General features: G+C 42.2%; 1 protein-coding gene across 1 annotated transcript; it reads right to left on the reverse strand.

Moving 5' to 3' along the window:
* Nucleotides 1-1,601: 1,601 nt before the first annotated feature.
* Nucleotides 1,602-20,397, reverse strand: rgl3a (ral guanine nucleotide dissociation stimulator-like 3a). The gene is made up of 18 exons (XM_036535759.1): nt 20,346-20,397; nt 18,821-19,039; nt 11,170-11,459; nt 10,485-10,529; nt 10,204-10,373; nt 9,692-9,855; nt 9,296-9,541; nt 9,096-9,199; nt 8,630-8,714; nt 7,123-7,194; nt 6,470-6,556; nt 6,319-6,351; nt 5,843-5,964; nt 5,583-5,678; nt 5,282-5,417; nt 4,712-4,984; nt 4,182-4,296; nt 1,602-3,653 (listed from the first exon to the last, which is right to left on the reverse strand). The coding sequence occupies exons 2-18, from the start codon at nt 19,004-19,006 to the stop codon at nt 3,499-3,501; spliced, it is 2,379 nt and encodes a 792-aa protein (XP_036391652.1). The 5' UTR covers nt 19,007-19,039; nt 20,346-20,397; the 3' UTR covers nt 1,602-3,498.
* Between the last annotated feature and the right edge of the window lie 377 nt (nt 20,398-20,774).

Below are 20,774 nucleotides of genomic sequence, written 5' to 3' on the forward strand. Positions count from 1 at the left end.
AAATTTGGCGGTAAATTTATGAATAAGCAGATCTGTCTGTCTTTCAAAAGTACCCAATATTGTCTCTTAATTTGGCCCAGTATCCAAGGCGCAGTTTGCAAATATACAAGACAGACAAAGTTACTCTCTCTAATTGTATGGGGGGTTTGCGTATCACAGACTACAATTACATGAAGCTCATTTGACTGACCATGCTGTCATTCTGGATGCCTTCCGCCCTCGTGTGGTGGAAAGTTAAAAAGGTAGTCATTGCTTACCGATACCGCAGAATGGTATTTCTCCACCTCGATGGTGTTCACTGCCATCTATTGGCTGGGTGCAGTATTGCCTTACGGTAGACCAACCCCCAGAACTCGCACAGCAAGTCGCATTCTTACTGCATTAATTACAAAATTCAGGTTAAGGAATAAATACAAAAATAAGTAAATAATAAAACAAAGTGTGAATCTTATAATTCAGTTCCTCCTACTCCAAATACTCACTTATTTGAATGAAACAAAAAGAATTAGCATAGAGGAGAGAATTGATAAAATAATTTTCCATTTTTGGCATTTGCATGTGCAGAATAAAACAATAAGATTAAACAACTGAGGTCCATAAAGTGTCAAAATCAATGTAATGTCATGTAAATTCATGCCATGTGACTACTTTTTGGCCTCATTATTGGGCAAAGATATGTAAATAAGGTAATCAGGTAGAAGTAAATTAAAGATCTGTGGTACTCAGTCATACTGGGTTGTGATAATTGCCAGCTTTTTTCCTTCATCAGCGATCTTTGTTCACTTATAAGAGTGTAATTCCATCCTTTTCCCACTAGAGGCCATGCTCAAATATGATAAAACACTTGGGCCTTTGCAAGCTACGCATATATATTTGAAGCGCTGCCCGTCTTTAGTGTCTTCTGTTCCAAAGTAACATTTTGCTTGTATTATTATATTTTAAAAGTAAAAAACAAAGTCCAGTGAATGGGTGAGTTTTTATTAATTACTTGTAATGAACATTAAATATATTAAATACAGCGACACTGTTACAAGTGCTTTAAACAGCTAAACAGACAAAACATATACATCCTACGCTGTGACAAAAAGCATTTAATAAAAGACTTTCTGAAGAAACACATGGAGTGAAAAAGTTTTCTGAGAGGCACTGACCCTAGTGTCCTCTCTGCTATGAGTTGGCAGTGGAGTGTATTCATAGGGCTGTGGAGTGTATCACAGGGCTGATTGGGAAATAGCCCCTGCTTCACTAAGTAACTCCCAGCTCCACCTGATAAAAGTCCAGTATTCATCGGATCACCCTACCCCTTATTACCACCTCATCCTTAGCTCTGAACACAGACACACTCTAACACATGCATAATGGCCTTCTGGACTTTCTCCAGCAACATGCACTGGTTCCATGTCATATCTCTCTCATTTCTTGTGTAACCCCCCAACCCCCACCCCTCTCTCTCCACAAACAAAATTGGCAGCCTCTATTGAGATGGAACTGGAACACTTCCTCCATGCAGTTTCACAGAAATGTCTTAGTCTAACAAACATTTAAAAAGACAACACACAATCCATATCCTTCATTTAACACAGAAAAATGGACAAACATTTAAAAAGACAACACACAATCCATATCCTTCATTTAACACAGAAAAATGGACAAACATTTAAAAAGATGGCCTCTCCCTCTCAAATAAAGAGAGGGTACACCAGTGAAACTTAAATAAAGCAACACCCTGCAGTTTAACCAATACTCCGCACCCCTGAACACAGCATCTGCTGTCATCACAGTGCACTCTCACTGGGCTGTCCATTCCAATCTCCTGTTCGATTCTCACAGCTTGATGCAAGATGGTGCCATTAACTGCAATAAGAATACATGTAATGCATTCCCACACTAAAGGGGTGCCATGGCAACCCCTTTAGTTAAGACACTTCAATACAGTCGGCACATTTTATGTTCATGTTGAAACTCAGTGAATGAATGCAAAATCCAAAGGAAACCCAGACCAGAGGGGAATGGCAGTTTTCACAGAGCACGAAAACAGAAAAAAAAAGACACCGACACACTTGGTTCAGAGGAGTGATCCAGTTCAGGCATTGTTTGACAAGTGACGTTGGACTACGCAACACAAGTCTAACAAAACCTACAGAAACTATAAAGCACTACAACAAAAATATATTTCTTCTATTCCCTCGCAGAACTAATACTGAAATGCAACATACCATTTAGAACTCAGATTCTGAGATTATCGTTATCGTTGTTACTGCTCTGGCTTCTCTCTACGTTCTAATAATCGTCCTCTCTGGCAGCTGTGGAATGCAACCGAGCCGGCAGGGCAGTCAGCATTCTTTAGGCCAGCTTCTTCAGTCACATGAAGTGTCACTTCTCTTCCGTCCAGGGAACGCAGGGACCTGGCTGGGTACATTCCTGTCTGTCATCTCTCCCTCCTGTCCACAAGCTTGCTCAAGGAAGCCACTGCAGAGTCTGCCAAACAGACTCCCTGCCTACATTGCTGGTTGGTCACCACCAACCAGCACCCCTCCCCTTACATGGGAACTCCAAAGAGGAATCTAGTTTCCAAGATTTTCAAGCTTTTCCCTGTCCCTTTCCTTCTACCTACAAATTAAGCCTTGTTCTCAACAACAGTGCTTTTTTAATCATGTTGGTTAATGAAGTGTTAAAAACTAGGGGGTTAGAGGAGAAAACTTTTACAGAGCTACAAACTGTAGGCACATCTTACCATGTACAACAAATAATTAGTATGCCTATGTGCTACAACTTGCTTATCTGTGTCAGTTTTATGCAGACAGCAGGTGGCTTGTTGCCTGAACAACTAACAAACATAAGGAATTTGTCTTAACTGAGTCCATTTATAACAAGCATGTCCTAAATGCATGCTACAACTGTGAATAAAAACCCAACAAGGCTTCTTTTCAACTGTCATCCAGACCACACAATATGGCGTTCCGATGTTCCACACAATGTCCCATCCCGCCGGTTCCATTTGATATCCCAACATTTCACATCTTCCAAGGTATTCTGAAACTTGCATCGACTTGCTCGTACTCTTCATAAAGTGCATCGTAGTTTTCCTTCCATATTTATGTTTTCAGTTTCTGTCTGGAGCAAAAACCATACATGTTTGTCCCACATAGCAGAATACAAGAGTAGGACTGGCTGTTGACGCGCTAAAACCTTGTAACCTCAAAAACATGTCCATCATGATTCTTTCGTTCAGCACTTTTTTCAAAGTCAGGTCATGCTGATAGCCAGTCACATCAATGTGAAAATAAGATGTCAGGTCCATGTTTAAGTCTGTTCTGACTTTTCACATGTATATTTATTTGAATAAAAGACAAGCCAATAATAACAAAGAATACAAACAAACATTTCCAAAAAAAGACTGTGTTCAAATTTCTTTAGATCCTCAGCCTGTCGAAACAATGTTTTAGATCTTTTCCCCTTTTCTGCTGCAGTAACTCCTCCACGCCAGAGATGGCACTGTTATTTGGCATGCCGCCCTCCTGTCAGAGAGCCCAAACTGGAGGAAGATCCCAGAGGTCTTCGATAGCTTCTCCATCGTCTCCGCAGGATGAAGTCGTAGTTGGCGGATGTGGACATGGCATAGAACACATTGGCTTTGTCTGGAATGCGTAGCTCTGAAAGAACCACAAGGGGAGGATTGATTAATGTAAACATATTTCACTTTTTATGCTTGTTTACTGGATTTACTGCCTTCAGTATTGCTAATAATGAGAGGGCAATGGCATTTGAAGTAGTTTCAACATTTTCTGTTTCATCAGTTGCTAGACAATACACTACTTAAAAATATATGCTAATAATAGGATATTTTTAGATAGCATTACAATGTAAAGAAAAAGATGATTTGCTGCCACTACTCAACCCTAGAAGTGTTAGTTTCCATCACACGATTGACTGGCTATCTGGCTCCCCCAGAGTAAAGCCAATACTTTTGTTTCACCACCACAAGAAATGGCAAACAGGCACCAACAGGGGGGTCTTATTGTGCCAAGGTAGACCCAGCCCCTGAAGAGTGATTTTTCCTGATTGATACTGAATAAACAAATCATTGTACTGGCTTCACTTCTGACCCATTCTGTGCAGGGGTTAAAGGCAGGGGATTTTGAAGGGAAACGTATCACAGTGCACATTTGGCCTGGGCTCACCTTTGTCCTGAGACAGCACCTGGCTGAGAGTGAAGTCCTGGCAGCTTACATCCTCCAGGTTGTGCTTCTCCAGGGCCCTCTGGATCACCTGTGCAGTCTTGTCCTGGCTGGTCAACTGACAGGGTCACAGAGGGAGGGAGAGCATAAGTAAAGCATCTTTCAAGAATTCAGCGTACACATCTCCTACTTTTGCTTTTCAAATCTCTTATTCCTTTTTATGCATATGAAACAAGCTCAAGCAATGTGCACTCACAGATAACTTCCAGCTATTTTAGTTGATAAAAAGAGGAAAGGCAATTTATTTCAGGGCTTAGCTTTCATCCACAGTGTATGTTTGCAAGGTCGATTGCAGACATTTCTGAGAAAAGCTTTTCAGTAACAAGACTGAACAGCCTGAAACTGGGCCTAAATGTAAAAGGACAGTTTAAATTGCTGAGCCTTGACCTTAATGGTCTCACCCATCCCCTCTCTCTCCCTGTTAAAACTCTGCGCATATGAGCTGATCCCTCGTGCTGTCAGCAGTGACTCACCAGGATGCTTTTGTAGACATTGCCATTGTTGCCACACTCCACGCTGACCCTCACAATGCAGGAGTCGGCCACCTGCTTGTTGTAGAGCGGCAGCGATGTCATAGACACGGAGCGCTGGTGCTGGGCGACGGGGGCAGAGTCTGAGCTAATGGCGGTCAGAGAGGTGGCAGAGAGGTCCGGCTGGGAGTACGAGGAGGAGCCGGAGGGGGAGCAGGATTCAGAGGCAGCGGTGGGGAAAGCCTCAGCCACATCGTGACAGGACCTGGACAGAGACTGCGGAGAAAGCGGCTGTGAGCGCCTCCGGGAATGCACGTCAACGTGATGAGCTCAGCGCTCCTCTGCTAACACTGAGCAAGAGACCTTCGCAAAGCAAACATTTAATTCTGCACCGCACCAGGGACAAGGTCTGTTAGTGAGAACGAGAATTGCATACTGTGAAACAAAAACAAGCTAAAAATAACATATTTCCATAGTTACTTTTAGAACTGGGATGGGGTAAGATGAAACAGAAATGGAAAATGGACTGGCAGCCAATGGAAACAGGGAAAAGGTTTTTGAAGGGCTGTGTACCTTTAGCTTGAGCCTGACGGGTGAGGACTGTGGTGTGGAGAGATCTTCCATTTCAGACCCGCTGGATCCAGAGGACGACACACTGATCTGGTCGGCGTGTGTCTTCCGTCCTGATCCCTCACTCACAGTCAGCAATCTGCACACACATGCAGACAGACACACACACATATCTTCTTTAATAATAGTTCATTCAAGACAAACTTCAAACAGAGCCGGGTAATTAACGGACTCAGGAGTTTCAAAATGATCAGTATAGACTGAAGACAGAAACAGTAGGAGGGTGCAGGGGTATGACACTTACGAGGAAAGTTTTTTGGTAAGCAGGCGGTGGCTCCAGCTGCTAGGGGAGGTGGGACAGGGGTCGACTGGGGGCTCCAGTTCACGTGACAATTCATAGCTGTGGGTTGGAGAGACAGATATAGGTGGTCACAATGGGATGTAATGTACAATACGTATCTAATAAATTCAGTTAAGATATGAAAGTGATATTCATCCAGTCAACCAACGCTGAGAGAGCCTAGCCATGCAGTCTGACACTCCCAGCCCCTCCATCTCCCTCACCTTTCCTGGTCGGTGAGCAGCTTGTGGCCCCGCAGCCAGGGGGCGATATGTGGGTGGTGGGGTAGGTCATACTGAGAGCAGGAGCTCTTGAGCTGACAAATCTGAGAGAGAATCTCAAACTCCTGAGGGAGAGACAGAGGGAGAGACAGGTCATGGCCTGAGCCACAGATACAGATAACACAACAAATGACTTTGGATTATAAATGCCTGACATATTTCTGCACGGCCACAAGCTTTAAAACCTGAGTTTTAATGAGGGCAGTTACACAACTGGACATGTAAACACGCCCTTAAGGAACAGGGACTCCTCTTAACCCTGCGATGTACAGGTAATGGGAGACGTGTGTCACCAGTGAATTCCGCCAACATTGACCCGTGCACTGAGCAGCATTACCCATAGGGTCTCACAGCCTTGTGTCCCCTCCCCCTCTTAGTGTGTGCATTTTACATCAGAGGCAGACATACAGAACACTTACCCTCCTCCGCTTTTCGAAGTTGATGAGGCCACCCTGAGGACAGAAACAGAGAGAGTAAGTCAGTGCTGCTCTCAACATTTCCACAGTATCAGCTGGTGTGTCAGTCACTCTTTTCCACAGTGTCATTCAGGTCTCTGCAGTGTGTGCTCACCTCCATGGTGTCGGGCAGTGCAGTGTCCAGCATGGTCAGGACAGTCAGGTAAGTCCCCAGGTATGGGACAATGCCACCAGTGGTGCTCTGTACAAAAGGAAGGGAACACACGTTTTAAATGACTACCTCACCTATCATCACCTGTCATACCTAACATCTAGAGATGCTGCAAGTTAAGACTTCCGCTGTGTGATTGGGGTCTTGCGATCTAGGACACCGATTGATTTCCATTGCATACCAGGTTATTTTAACACAAGGACACATCAATCTTATGTGAAGATTTCTTCTAGGGAAATCAGACACTGGGACAGAGAGGATTGTGTGTAAATTAGCAGAAACTGTGTTGAGGATGCTGGGTAACCAACAACAAGACAGTTCCCTTTCCTCTTATTTCTGGGGCTATGATATATAAATATCTACAGTATATTTACTGACAGTGTTGTTATACCTCCAATTGTATTTTCCAAATATATTTTTCAAAGAGAATGAGGAAGAGGAACAAGCTAATGAGAGCCTACTTTTCTCCGGAACTATTAGTCATGTTATTTCAGCAATGCTACAGACTACACTTCTTATTCCATATTATCATCTTTGTGCTGAATTTAGAACAGGTAACGCCACAGAAACATTACATTCCATTAAGGGATCCTTACCATCTGTCTGGGGATGGAGCACAGTTTCGGAAACCTGGAAGCAGAGTTATCCTCACCATGTTGGCTCCCATCCTAAATCAAGAACAAGCACAACAAAACATACCCAGTCATGTCAGTGTATGCACACAGGTAAGCAGTTACATAACCAAATATGGGCCTAGACCACAGCAATCCCTGGGCCACCCTGCTGTTCACACAGTGCACACACCCTGCTCTTTTACATTCTTGGGCTGGAGACAATAACAGCCTCTCATGAATCAGACAGGACTGGTAATCCCCCAGGAATGAGAAAACTGAGATTTGGGGCTGGATTCAAACTTAATATTGATTCACCAAATTAAAAAAAAAACACAAACCCAAACAATGGGCATTTCAGGCTTTGCAATAGCAGTGGCCTCAAGTATGAAAGGAGCTACTAGTGCCAGGATTAGTGGATGATTCACAGTCCTGACTGAATTCCAGCCTTGCTTGGTGTTTCACATTATTAATAATGGCTATTGTGGACTCTTATATAATGCTCAAAAAGCCTATGTAACCATAAACAAATATAGCAGCTTCTAATTTGGTTACTCTTGTACAGCGGTGCTTTTGTGAAAGAGGATATCAAAAGCAGAATAGCTTAATGAGCAAATAGCTCCTATCACTGTTCAAACACTGATATCACTCCTATTGACAGGATTCTTTCATTCCATCGAGATAATAGCTTTGTTTTCAAAATAAACAATATCCACACGCAAAAGAAATACAAAAACATTACCATTAGAACCTAAGTATTCAAGATAACAAATAGCTCCTTTGAATGGGCCCATTCACATGCTTCACCTTGGGGGGACTGAAGTTAACAATTAAACCCTTTCACAATATTGCACCTCCCAGAGCCTGTCAGAATAAGGCCAGGGGTTAAAATCTCCTTTCAAATAGCAAGGACAAAGCGTTCAGTGGGTCTCTGCCCATTCGGACCACAATGTATCATGTAGGCCGCACCCATGCCTCTAACAGTTAGGGTTTACGCAGTAATGTGGAAAAAATTAGCTGCTGCTGCTCAACACAGAATTTTTATGCCTTCATACTGCACTCCATACTCAATAACATTTTACCACCTGCACTAAATCAGAGAAAAGTTATATACAGCATGTAAAATGGGCATCCTATACTACCATATGTCACCGGCTGAGAAAAACAACTGCACAATATTTAGGATGTGCAGAGACATTGGGTGCAACTGTAGATAACAAAACACCTATAAACAAAAACACACCCCTCACACGCCTTGTTCCTCCACGGAAATTCAAATCAAACCTTGTGCGCTCTGACGTGAATGCTCTGGCTAACTCAGAAATTAGCACAACCGCTCTGCACACAAGAACAAGGTTGGAGAAATATGCTGCCTGCGAACCCATAGTTGACCCAGCCTATACGCTCTCACTCAGGGAAATACTACTCAACTCCAAAGGAGGCATAACGGGAATAGGACCATACCACTGATCCCCTTAGGGGGAGCACTCACCTCCACCAGGATCTCCCTGCTGGTCAGCACGCAGTTCTCATCCGGAAAGGTTTTACACAGGTTTTCAAAGATGGTCACATATTCTCTGCAATGACAGGGCAGCACAAAGTTCATTAAATCAGTGTTATTGCCAACGTCAATCAACCTGACAGAAAGTAAAGACGATCAGTCAGCGGGAAAAAACGAAAGTACAAATGCTATGTCAGTCTGTCCTTTATTCATGTACATACTTGGCAGACACTTCTATCCAGAGCGTCTTACAAAGCTAATTATAGCATATTATATTGAATAAATATCACCGGAGCCACAGGAGAAGCAAAAACATAGCTGCACAACAGGACAAGCTGGTGCAGTATGCATTTCAGAAAGAGTGGCAGGTTTCGTAAAGGCCATGGCATGCACTTCAGCTCTTCCTTGTAACTGCTGGCTGCGCCCCAGCATTCCACAGGTCCCTCCCCTCACACACCTGCTGACTGCCGCCCAGGTCCTCTTCAGTCTGTAGATGGCGTTGGACTGCAGAGCTGACAGGATGGCTTTGAGGGAGGAGAAGTTCTTCAGCTGCCGGCACTCCTGCGGGGCAGAACAAAGACGAGCGTTACGCCCCGCCCCGGCTTTGCCGGCTTTACGTGCGTCCAGTCGCTGCCCGCTCTACGGACGCGCACTCACCTGAGCCACGTTGATCCACTTCTCAATGACGCGCGCTCTCTGGGCGGGGCCGGGCGGCGGGCGCCGAGAGGAGGTGGGCGTGGCGGTCGGGCGGCGCAGCAGAGAGGTGATGACCCGGTTGGTGACGGCGTTGAATTGAGAGATGGTGGCCCGGACGGTGGGGGCCAGGTTTCTGCTCTCCTTCTTGTCTCGCTGGGACCAGACGCAGCCCAGACACTGGAAGGGGACAACTCTGGCAAAGAGCTCCTGAGAGAGAGAGAGAGAGAGAGAGAGAGAGAGAGAGAGAGAGAGAGAGAGAGAGAGAGAGAGGGGGGCGGGGAGGAACGAACACTGCCGTTAGGACTCTGTAGTACCAGAGTGACAACTGACCGGAGACCCACAGTGATTGACACTTACAGCGTCCAGTCGCGTGAGCTCCTCTGCGATGTCTCTGACAGGGAAGTCCATGAAATCCCCCAGTTCCTCAGTGTTCTCCCACTCTGGGCTTTCTGGCACTGCCCCCTCCTCCTCCAACACGGCAGACTCCCTAGCTGGCGTGGACTGACCACAGGACCCGCGGTCTGGATAGAAAGGGAGGGTTAGGTATAGGGTGAGCAGGGGCAGAAGATAGGGATTAGGGGTTCGAGGAAGGGAAAATAATATTCTTGAATACAAAATTAAGCCTACTACTGGCACACCTCTTCACATCAATCTCAAACTTAGACTTGTATTATCACAGAGCTAACAGCAAACATTTAGTGCCTCAAAAATATGAATTGGGGTAATTTGGTAAAAATCAATAACATATGTACTGCAGGCAAGGTGACATAATGGCCTCAATTACTGCTTATCATCAGTAATGCTTCACTCTATCATGCTGCAGCACTGGCAGAAAGGATCTTCATTGAGGTGCTGATGCTGTTCTCTACCTTTACTCTGGAAATTCTTCAGCAAGGCGTCGGCACGCTGGGCCAGGCGTCGGAAGCAGGGCCGGTGACGCAGATGGACGGATAGCAGCCGCAGGGAGCGGTGCTGAGGTGGGTCCCGAAAGTCCTCACTGTACTCCTCCAGCCAGGTCTGGATCAGGGGCAGCAGGGAGCTACCGAGGAGGGCGGGAAGGAAGACAATTATGGAATCTGGACAGTCCAAACATGTGTAAACATGCAATATGTAGGCGTTAAATCTCACCACAGCGGAAAGGCCAACTCACCTCTTTTGGCAATCGCTGTTGTCCAAATCGGACACCATGTCATCCCTGTGGAAAGTGTCAGAGATGCCCGGTCAGTTTTGCCTGGAATGCAGATGCTCCTGAAATTTATACCCAACAGCCTGGTGCTGGAGTTCAGTCTGGTGTGATTTACAGTGATATTCTGATTTCATACACTGTGAGGTCACAACTGAAGCTGAATATCCCACTGGCCTTGGACCTTCTCAGACTAAATTCTGTCTAGCTGTAAAACATCACATTTGCTGAGGAAGAAGCAGTGTTTTAGAAAAGCAGGTAATGTCTGAACCTATTCACCTATTCAAACAAGAGCTGCAGCACAGCACTCTCAGGCTGCTTCACTGCTATTAGAAATTGAACCCTAGTATCTGCACAGTCGTTTTATTCTCCTCTGTTTGAAACATCAATTAGGACCACTTTTCAAAGAAGTCTCACAGCTGCCAAAACAGTGTTTTTGTACATGATGCAAATAAAAACTGGCTGGGGTGAAGCTCACAAGAACCAACAGAAAGACTTTCCGGATAGAAAACAAATGACATGAATAACAAGAATTCTTCACAGACTGAAAGCAAATGAGAAAGAATAAAACATGAGGAGGAGAACAGCAACAATGGTGAAGTGCAGAAGACGAACTCAGCTGCCCCTGGCAAACTAGTTAATGGAGACATACCTCTGGAAGAGTAGTTCAATGAGCGTGTTTGTGTCCGAAAAGGATCGATACGTGGACAGGAAGATGGGCACAAAGTCCTGTTCCTGATAGGCTGGGTCCAGAAGGTGGGTGACCAGTCTGTTAAGGGTGGCGGCTTTGAGCCTGCGCAACTTGCACGTCCGGTACTGGACAAAGCTGAAGGCGGGCTGGGCCTCATCGGGGTTGGAGGGCTGCTGGACAGGCTCTCTTCGTAGGGTTATCCCATACACCGCTCCATCCTCCACTTCCTCCCCCCACTCCTGCACTGGATCCTGGGTGACAGAGAGACAGTGGGACAGTGATTAGGAAATTAAAGTAAGGGTTTGTAATAAAAAGATGGGGAAGGAACATGGCAACAGGGTACAAAAACCTGCAGACCGTGATTGTTATAATACTTGTCTGTCAGGCACAGTGGAAATGGAAAAACAGTATATTATCTTATTAGATTTGTATCTGGGATTCTACACAATTTGATTTTTACATTTTTTTAGTATTCATGGTTCTTATGAAATTATTTCATTGCTATACTTACAGGTGAAATATAGACAGTCGATACATAAAATGTAATGAATACAAGGATTTATTCATCTTTTTTCCCATTTCAGTCATTTCAAGATTATGATGAAAAAGCTTGTTACTGCTTGCAGCATTCTATCATTGACTGTATAAGTCAAAGCCAAGGACAACCCCCTCCTACCAAGCCACACCGCAGTACCTAACATTACTACATTATACACTCCACTGCATGATACTGTACTACATTATACTAAAGTCTACTACACTCCACAACATTACACAGTACAGTACTACACTACATCACACACCATTAATAACATGTTTTTACTATCTCATCACAGATCTGTATATCAAACAGAACATACTTATCTGAGGCTCAAGATCTGAGACTACCATTTTCATATATGATTAACTATGGTTATACATAACAAGAGAGTATCTTTTCTGAAGCTTGGTCAGAAATTTTACAAATTATACAAATGTCTTTGTTAAATCAGGTATCTATTGCTCACCAATGAAGGAAAGTCCTTAAACAATCACACAATAATCTTTCATACGTGAATGAATCTTTGACAGGAAACTCAAATTTCTCTGTCCAACTACATCCTTATCGGAACTCTTGCATTGCAGAAGTGGGTTTGCCATCTTATTCTTGTTCCAGAAAAAATGTTTCCACATTCATAAAATAAATAAATATAACTCACTTCCTTCATGTTTTTTAACTACATGAGAATCCAGGAAGAGAAAATGCCTTCTGAAAACATACTTGTCGGGTAAGAAGGGCAGCGGAATTTCCATGAATACGACACCATGTACACGTACAACTTCCGAGGAATCTTTTCCTTCTCTACATTTAGAAATATGTATCAGCACGTAAAACCAAGTAAGATGCCTCTGGTGACTGGCCCTATTGTCATTTAAACCAGTAATAGGCATTAAAAAGGCTTAAGTAATTGACACCTAGATAATTACAGGAGACCCCTCGTGGTTTGGGTCTTGCTCTTGGGTGTATCCACACAAAGCCGTTGTCAGTATCAGGGGATTTAACTGACCCCCTGAGTTGCAATTCTTGTTATTTTTATTTAAATGAGGGTCAGTGTGAAACTGATGACCACAGTCTTTCTCGTAGAGTGTGCTTTTCAGAGGTGAGATTCCTGGAGTAAGATCACAGCTGAGAGGCCCCACCCTGGGCATCAAGTTTCACAGTTTCACTGGGATAAGAATCGATGCTGGTGCGTTATGAAACATCCAGAGATGAAACCTGGCATGGAAGCTTAATAACAAGAAGATATATATCATTTTTACTCGTGCAAGAGTGCTGACCTATAAGACTGTGACTGTCAGAAACTCAGGAGGTCAGAGTACACCACTTTCCCAGTTTCACATGTGGTGGCCATGGCTACACTGCTCTTGGTTTATGCATTAGAAAGAATCCATTATCAGCAGTTAGTTAAACAAGAGTATTACGCAAAGAAAACGCCCGTTCCAGTTCTATGAACAGCAGTATTGTGTGCAGTGTTCCATAAACATGGTGCTTTATTGTAAACCTGACAACCTCTCGGTTTTATTTGTCTCCATGGGGCAGAAACACTTCCATCTTTTTTCTAGTTTTTTTTGTGCCTGATAAGTAGGTAAACAGATAAGAGTTATGGAAACAGATAAGAGTTAACAGTGCACCTTCAATTAATTTCAAATTAAGTAATTTACCTGAGTGCCGAGCCAGTGCTCAGAACCCAGGACATCAAGGGCAAAGAGCTCAGTACTGTTCTGACCACTTCACTTTGCTCCTGCTAGACCAGTGTACACACTTCCTCAAACCATACAACTGTAGTGGCCCTAGGGTTCAGTCCATCTAATCACAATTGATCTGCACAGCACCATCCGATTCAATGGTCCGTCTGAGTACCGAAAGAATGTTGTCACCTGCATTTAAGATGACGAGGTCGGCCACATTAACCTGTTAATGATGTCGGACAGATAAAAAAAGAAGCCATTTGGCCACATTCACAAACACCTTCCCCCTCCATTCTGTGCGTCCCAGTGCATTGTGGAAAGCTACTACACACAGCCATTACAAGCTCCACATTAATGGAACAGGACACACATTAACCTCAAGTCACATGGGATGTCTCCCAGGCATCTTACTTAATGTCTAATGGGTAACCTCTAATACCTGGATTCATTTTGCCCCTTCCTTCGAGAATGTACAGGGATTCAGCATGTATCCCAGCATTCATCACATCTGTTTGTCATTTTCATTGATTTGCCCGTAAATTAGCAAACAGTCAATGTAACTACAAAGCCTACAATATTTTTGTTTGTTTTGTACTCGTTTCAACTATACAATGCATTCTGACAAAACAAGCTTCATGAGGGATGGAACATAGCTGCCACCAACTGATGGCACAGCAATTACACAAAGCTGGGTGACATCGCATAAGAGGAAAAGGTAGTGACAGCAGGGCACAAAATGTAAATTTATCTTTTAAAACTCATTAGAAAAAAACCAATACAACACTACTATGCACACTCAGAACCAGTTGGTAAAATGGCGAGTGAAATGGCAAGTAAAAGGAACTATTGCTTTTCCAAACTGGTAAAGTCACACAAGACTACATTCACCAAGATTTGTGGATGGGCTGGAGATTTCAGGCTAACCAGAATGAATATGGTTTATACAACGTGATTTTTTTCATACAAGGCCCTGCAGAGAGTAAGGAGACAGACAGCCCCTATCTCACTGCAGCTTCCGTATTCCTGGAAGAGGAGACTGTTGCTGGAATTCCGAGAGCATTCAGAGAACGCACAATTCTCTGAATATTCTATACACATTGTCATACACAGTTCATCAACACAACTACAAACATGCCAATATCTGAGCAATCCCCACAGAGGAGAGCTCCTCAGCTTGTGCCCCTCTGGAGGCAGAGCAATACCTCTCTGATGTGGGGAAAAAAAAAAAAACATTTCTACAGCAAGTTAAATGTGTCACAGTTTTGAAATAAACAAACTTTCCTGTGAATCACTCGGACATAAAATTGTAACAGTGAAGTCATTCTCTAGTTAAGCACATGAACACTGAATTTGTGTACATATTGTACCAACACATGCAGCGCTGGCAATCAATCCTAGCCACGGCACCTGTACTGAACAGACTCAGGCAGATTTTATTTATACTGACGTATGACTTGTGCTCTTCACAGTCATTTCCATGAGATCACATACAGCACAAGGTCATGGGAAGGCTTGTGTGCCAAACCGCCTTCATGGCCACAGAAGTACAGACAGATTTACAACCACACAGCAGTGAGAGGACACCTTACTCTTCTCACTGCAAAGTTTGTCAAGTCAAATCAGTCAATAAAAGGGTGAAAACATGCCTACTGTAAGCTAGCATTTAAATCACATACAGATACAGAAATACATCAGCTGGATTTCAGGTGCAAGCAACTGCTTTATGACAAACTGGTGTAAAGTGTAAGATAGTATTAGACCAAAAACCCTATGTCGGCATATTTCTTCCCTTCCCTGGAACTAAATCATTTCTTTGGCTTAATAAGGAAGATATGGAGTTCACGTTAAAGATATGGAGTATACCTTAAACACTGAAACCAAGTTACATATAGAAGAATGCCAAAACCCTCGACAAATATCAGGACAGCACCTCATAATATGTCCAGGGATGGGCCACTGGATTGCTGTTAAACACTGACATTCCCAAAACTGAGCTGTTGGAATAATCTTTAGGAAAACTGGGATCCAATCTTTCCTTGCTCCTAGCGTAATCACAATTACGTATCCGTTATTTTTATTTATTTATTTATTTTTATTACAGTCTCTTTAAGGGTGATATGAACAGTGCTGCGATTACTACCACACTGCTACTATCACTGCTGCTACTACTATTACTACTACTAATAATAATAACAATAAGGATAACAATAATTACCATCGTTAACTGCAATTTTCCCATCTCTCCGAAGTGGTTCTGTTGTCCGATAACGATAATGAAATTCTGCCACGAAGTTCCAGTTCTTTATGGAGCCATTATTTCAATCTTCGTTGATATTCCTTTTTGGCGTTTTATCGAAGGTAATTCCTTATACTGAACGTTTAAACTACGGCTGCATGATGCGCGCTGAGTTTTGGGCTTTAACTTTTGGTGGTTGACTTTGGCGCAAAACGTACTTCATTTTGACTAGCGAGGTGAACGTACAGTTAACGCTAAATATTACAACGACCATCACAATTGCATAATTAAACTAACGTTTGTGGTTTGGAGAGGAATAAAGCTGCGTGTCTTCCAAATTCGATCAATCCCCCTCGCAGTACCGAAGCTGCCCGGCGGTGGCCAGGATTATCTGTGTTGTGGGTGGCAGCGAACGCACAGGTTTAATTCTCACCTGCAGACCGCACACTTCAAAAGGTGGGAGGTGTCAAAAAGGAGAAATCAGGCGCCTTGTCTGACTTCGCAGATTTGGCAAAACTCTGCTAAAAGGCGGGGCAAGTCGGGGAGGCGAAAAAAAGAGTTTCTAGTGAGAAACATACGTACGTAGTGCATTAAGTCTTCACGTTCTTTCAGTGTAATGTACCTGATGTACATTTACAAGTAATGTAATGTAAATGTAACTTAATGTAAAGAACAAAGGGCATGCCATAGGGCGTGCCATAACAAACTATAATCTGTGAAATAACGCAATTTAACTGTGTGTTGTGCGATACACTAAACCTCATATTTGATGTATAGCAATGTGTACAGTTAGCATAAATTTCAATCAATCCCCACACAGTAGTTCTATTCATAGCTTTAAAGTCAAATTGAAAAAAAAAAATCTGCTGAAAGCTTCTCAACTTTGCAATCACTGACTCTATATTCTGTGCGTTTTGCTTGGTACTCAAATATCCATGTTTTAAAGTTGTTTAACATACTCATGGTGCTGACAAAGGGTGTGTGTGTGTGTGTGTGATCTATTATTGAAGGTGATCTGTATTATGTGCTCTGTTTTGTTTGTCTAGCTTGCTTAATGTTGTCTGTCACTGAGTGGAAGTTTTAATTGAGTCCTGCCAGGGGATTGCAGATGAAAATTAGCCTTAGGCTAACTCTGGAACAATGTATCAAATGGTAACATTTATGTTTAATATTGTACATGGTCCCTTATAAATAAAGTAATAAAAAAAAAATCAACTACTAACCAATCCCTGAAAACTATAATCTGCATTCAGAAAAACACATAAATAATCTCGAGATGAAATATAGAATTCAGGAAAATTTGACTTCCCCTTCAAAGGAGATGATCCAAATATAAATTATACTGACTGTCTTTCAGAAATGTTTCATTGAGTAAAACTAAAGTAAAACAAACCAAGATTAAAATCACAAACAAGCCTTTTTACCAGTCCACTGAGATTTTTTTTGGTCATTTCTTTTGTCTGGTTACATTGCCCTGGGGTCCGTGAGTCCAATAAGTGAACCTCAAAATGGCTGTTGGTGAAATGCACATTTTTGGTTGCTTGTAGAGGACATTATGATGCTATATTTTCTGAAATAAATACGAACCTATTTTTAATATTGTTAAAAATGGTTGTCCTGCTTTGTTTGTCAAAAAAGTGCTATATTAAATGACACTTCAACATAATTTTAATTCTTAAAATGGTTGACAAGGGCATTACATGTGACAGAATACACCACCATGTGCCCTCGGACATTCTTAGATTGAAATGAACCAAGCAAGCACTGTAATTCGATGACAATCTTATGGAGCCACATGGCGTCTCTCACTTGACGTTATACAATCAGTGCAGTCCTCCAAGTACCCACGAGGCAAGAGGTGTCATCTTGTGAGCAGAAGTGAACCAACCAGTTTCAGACTCTATTCAGATTCAAATTTACGAGTTTCCTGCGAAAGAGGCGAGGCCAAATGATGTTTGCCCTGCTGTTGTCTGGTCCATTTCCATTTTAATGCATCATTAGATAAACATCTGATTTTAATTTGCATGGAGGGAAATTCATTGAAAATCCTGACCACTTGAACTGCTATTGTAAAATGACAGTCATAAAACATGAGTTACAGCAGGAAACTTTGGACAAGCTTCCTGCTGTCACCTATTAAAAATAAAAAAATTATTATGAAGGCACACAAGCAAAAGTGAAAACCATGTTGTTTTCAATTATGAACCAAAGACATCCTCAACTCTATCTTTAGCAAGCTCTGTTGGATTCTGGGATTAATATAGAAGAGAAACATTTCATGATTGATCAAATAACCTTCTTACCAGTTCTTTACTACATACACAGGTTCATAATTAGAAAGAAATAGAAGACTGGTCTATGGCTTGTTAACTCTTTGACACTATCATTTTCTAAGTGCACCAACAAAACACCATCCACAATTCCACATCTACTCATGGAGCTGTATATCACAAATTTGCTGTTAGCTTTGTTTATAAACCTCTCTCATTAGGGGGAAAGCATTGCTTACATGTGAGAAATTATTAGTCTAATGAGAACTGGTTTTCTTATCACTGCTCATTTTATAGAGCACTTGCAAAAACTGAGAAGAAAATGAGAAGAAATTAAAATGAATTAATCAACAGTCATGAAAGACACTTTCCTAACAGCAAAACTAGGCTATTTTCATAAACTGTGTTTCCTAATGAAGGTTCTTGAGTACTGCTGTGTCAGACTTGGTCCTAATTTGATTTGCAGCTACTCTTACTTGACATTTGTATTTACTCTTAGCTAGCTGAGGGCAGTAGCAACGCTTATCTGTAATTATTACAGATGTAGTTATTAATCATAATTTTCCCAGGGAGGATCTGCCACTGCAAGGCGTAACTTCACTTTAGGGAGGAGGTTGACTACGTATACCAGCTTTGAATGTCACCCTAATTAGAAGGTGCAGCTTATAACCACCCAAATGCAACTTTCACAGCAGTATCTGTGACCAAACTCAAAACTATCTGCAAAACAAGCTATACCTGTAACAAACATGTGAACCTGCACCAATCCAAACCTTCACAACAGTGCCTATGACCACTATGAAAATTGAGGAAGAGCATGAGACGCCTGGGTATCTCTCCCATTGGTGGGATTCGAACCCAATGCAGACTCACTGACCGGACTGGGGTGTTCAGTGTCCAGAAGGTGGAAGCTCCGGAGCCAAACCCCCGGCTCCAGGTCCAGCTGGATTTCCACACGGTTGGTGTGACCCAGACACAGCCTCTTCTTCATCTGACCCACTCGGGCTCGCAGTCCCCTCTCCCGTCCGGCCAGAACCAGCCTGGACCTGCCACACTGCCGCATGTCCCGCGCGCAGGGACTTCAGGATCCTCTTACCTTAACAAGGGACACGTAATGTAAATTTAAGAAAGATGTACTGTTGGCTCTTTTCAAACAAAGCACTCTGCTCAGTAGTATGTATTAACATAATTAATCACTAAATTATTTCATTATTACTATGAATATGATAATCAAATGTCAAGTTTAACATTACTTTAAAACTCCACATAGCAAAAACAGCACCATACTGTGTCTGAATTGTACACCATACTATGTCTAAGCATTGGTACAATCCTATCATTAATTCACTGTCATTTCTGATGTTTCCATTTTGGTTTTAAATTCAAGTTGATTATTAGGTGCATGTATTCATGTATAGACTGTGAGGTTCTTACCCAGAATAGGTACATATTACAAAAGGAACATATTACTAGCTAATACGGAACACAAAAACGACCAAAATAACACTGAGAAAATGTTTCACTTCCTCCTTCTTAAAGGGGAAAACAGCCATTCAGCCTTTCCAGTCATCTTCTTAAGGGTGGAAGCAGAAGGCATTGGTTTTACATCATTGGCCTAATGCTCATCATCTTATCTTCATTTCACAGCCTTAGGGAGCCATTCACTCTAACCATGATGTCTAGCTCTAATTTCAAGTAATACATTTAAGCAAGTATTGCATTTTTACAGTTAAATACTTTTTGAACTACAGAGACGGCCAAAATTGTGATATAGAAGAACTAAAAGAATGTATAATACTCAATTAAGCACCAAAGGGCACATTTTTTCCCTTTATTCTATTCCTGACTGTAAGCAAATGATCCTTTGGCAGGCATGGTGTTGTGTGGTGAATAGTAATCACTGCAAATAAATTATAAAGAGGATTCATCCATCAGTGAAACACCTGAAATATTTCTGCATGATTTTACATTGGGTGTCACAAAGAGATAAATGGCGTACAGATAAGGACAGAACAATGTTCTCTTTATGCAAATAAGTGGATTAATGATGAGGACCATATCTTTTCACTCAAGAGTCTCACAAATTGAACAAATATATTTGACTTTGATTTTAGTAAAGATATTTTTGGTATAATCATTCATGGTTGTTTGATCATCATTGTCAATACATTTTTGTAGGTATTTATAGCTCTTAGAATAAGTTCTTATTGATATTCATCTTGTGTTCAGTTACTGCATTGGATTTTTTCCTAGTTATTCTCCTCAGTTCTTTCATATCGTGAAAAAAAATCGACAATGTCCAAAAATTAAGTGTCTGGTCTCCTGTATCTTATTCTCAACTTGTTTCCTCTCTCTCATTTGCGCACACACACACACACACACACAGGTAAGAAGCTACTTACTGTTCAAGTTCAGAGCAGGTTCTCCAGATTGATACGCATACACATATTTCCAACACAACGGATCAATCTCGGGTCCCATGGACCATGTTTAGCATATTCAGATGGGAGGAACATTCTAGAGCCTTACAGCAGAGGGTTTGTGCTCAGCTCGTGTGACAATGACGCTTGTGGAAAAGGGCATTGTTGTTTGTTCTCTGCAGCCCAGTTTGTGTGTAAGGATCCATCTGAAATGCTCAGGGGAATGGCATTCGCCCCCTTTTGTATGATTTTGTAAAATAGTAACTTGTCTGCAGTGATTACAGAGCTGTCGGAACAAATTATTTCGCCTGAGTAAGATGCTTCATTAAAAAGAACACCCTTTCTCGGGTCCTCTTTCTTTTGTTTTTGTTGTTTTGTTTTTTCTACTGGCCATCAGCAGAGCTGTGTGAA

This window comes from Megalops cyprinoides, chromosome 1 (assembly GCF_013368585.1).
Source record: "Megalops cyprinoides isolate fMegCyp1 chromosome 1, fMegCyp1.pri, whole genome shotgun sequence".
Taxonomy (NCBI): domain Eukaryota; kingdom Metazoa; phylum Chordata; class Actinopteri; order Elopiformes; family Megalopidae; genus Megalops; species Megalops cyprinoides.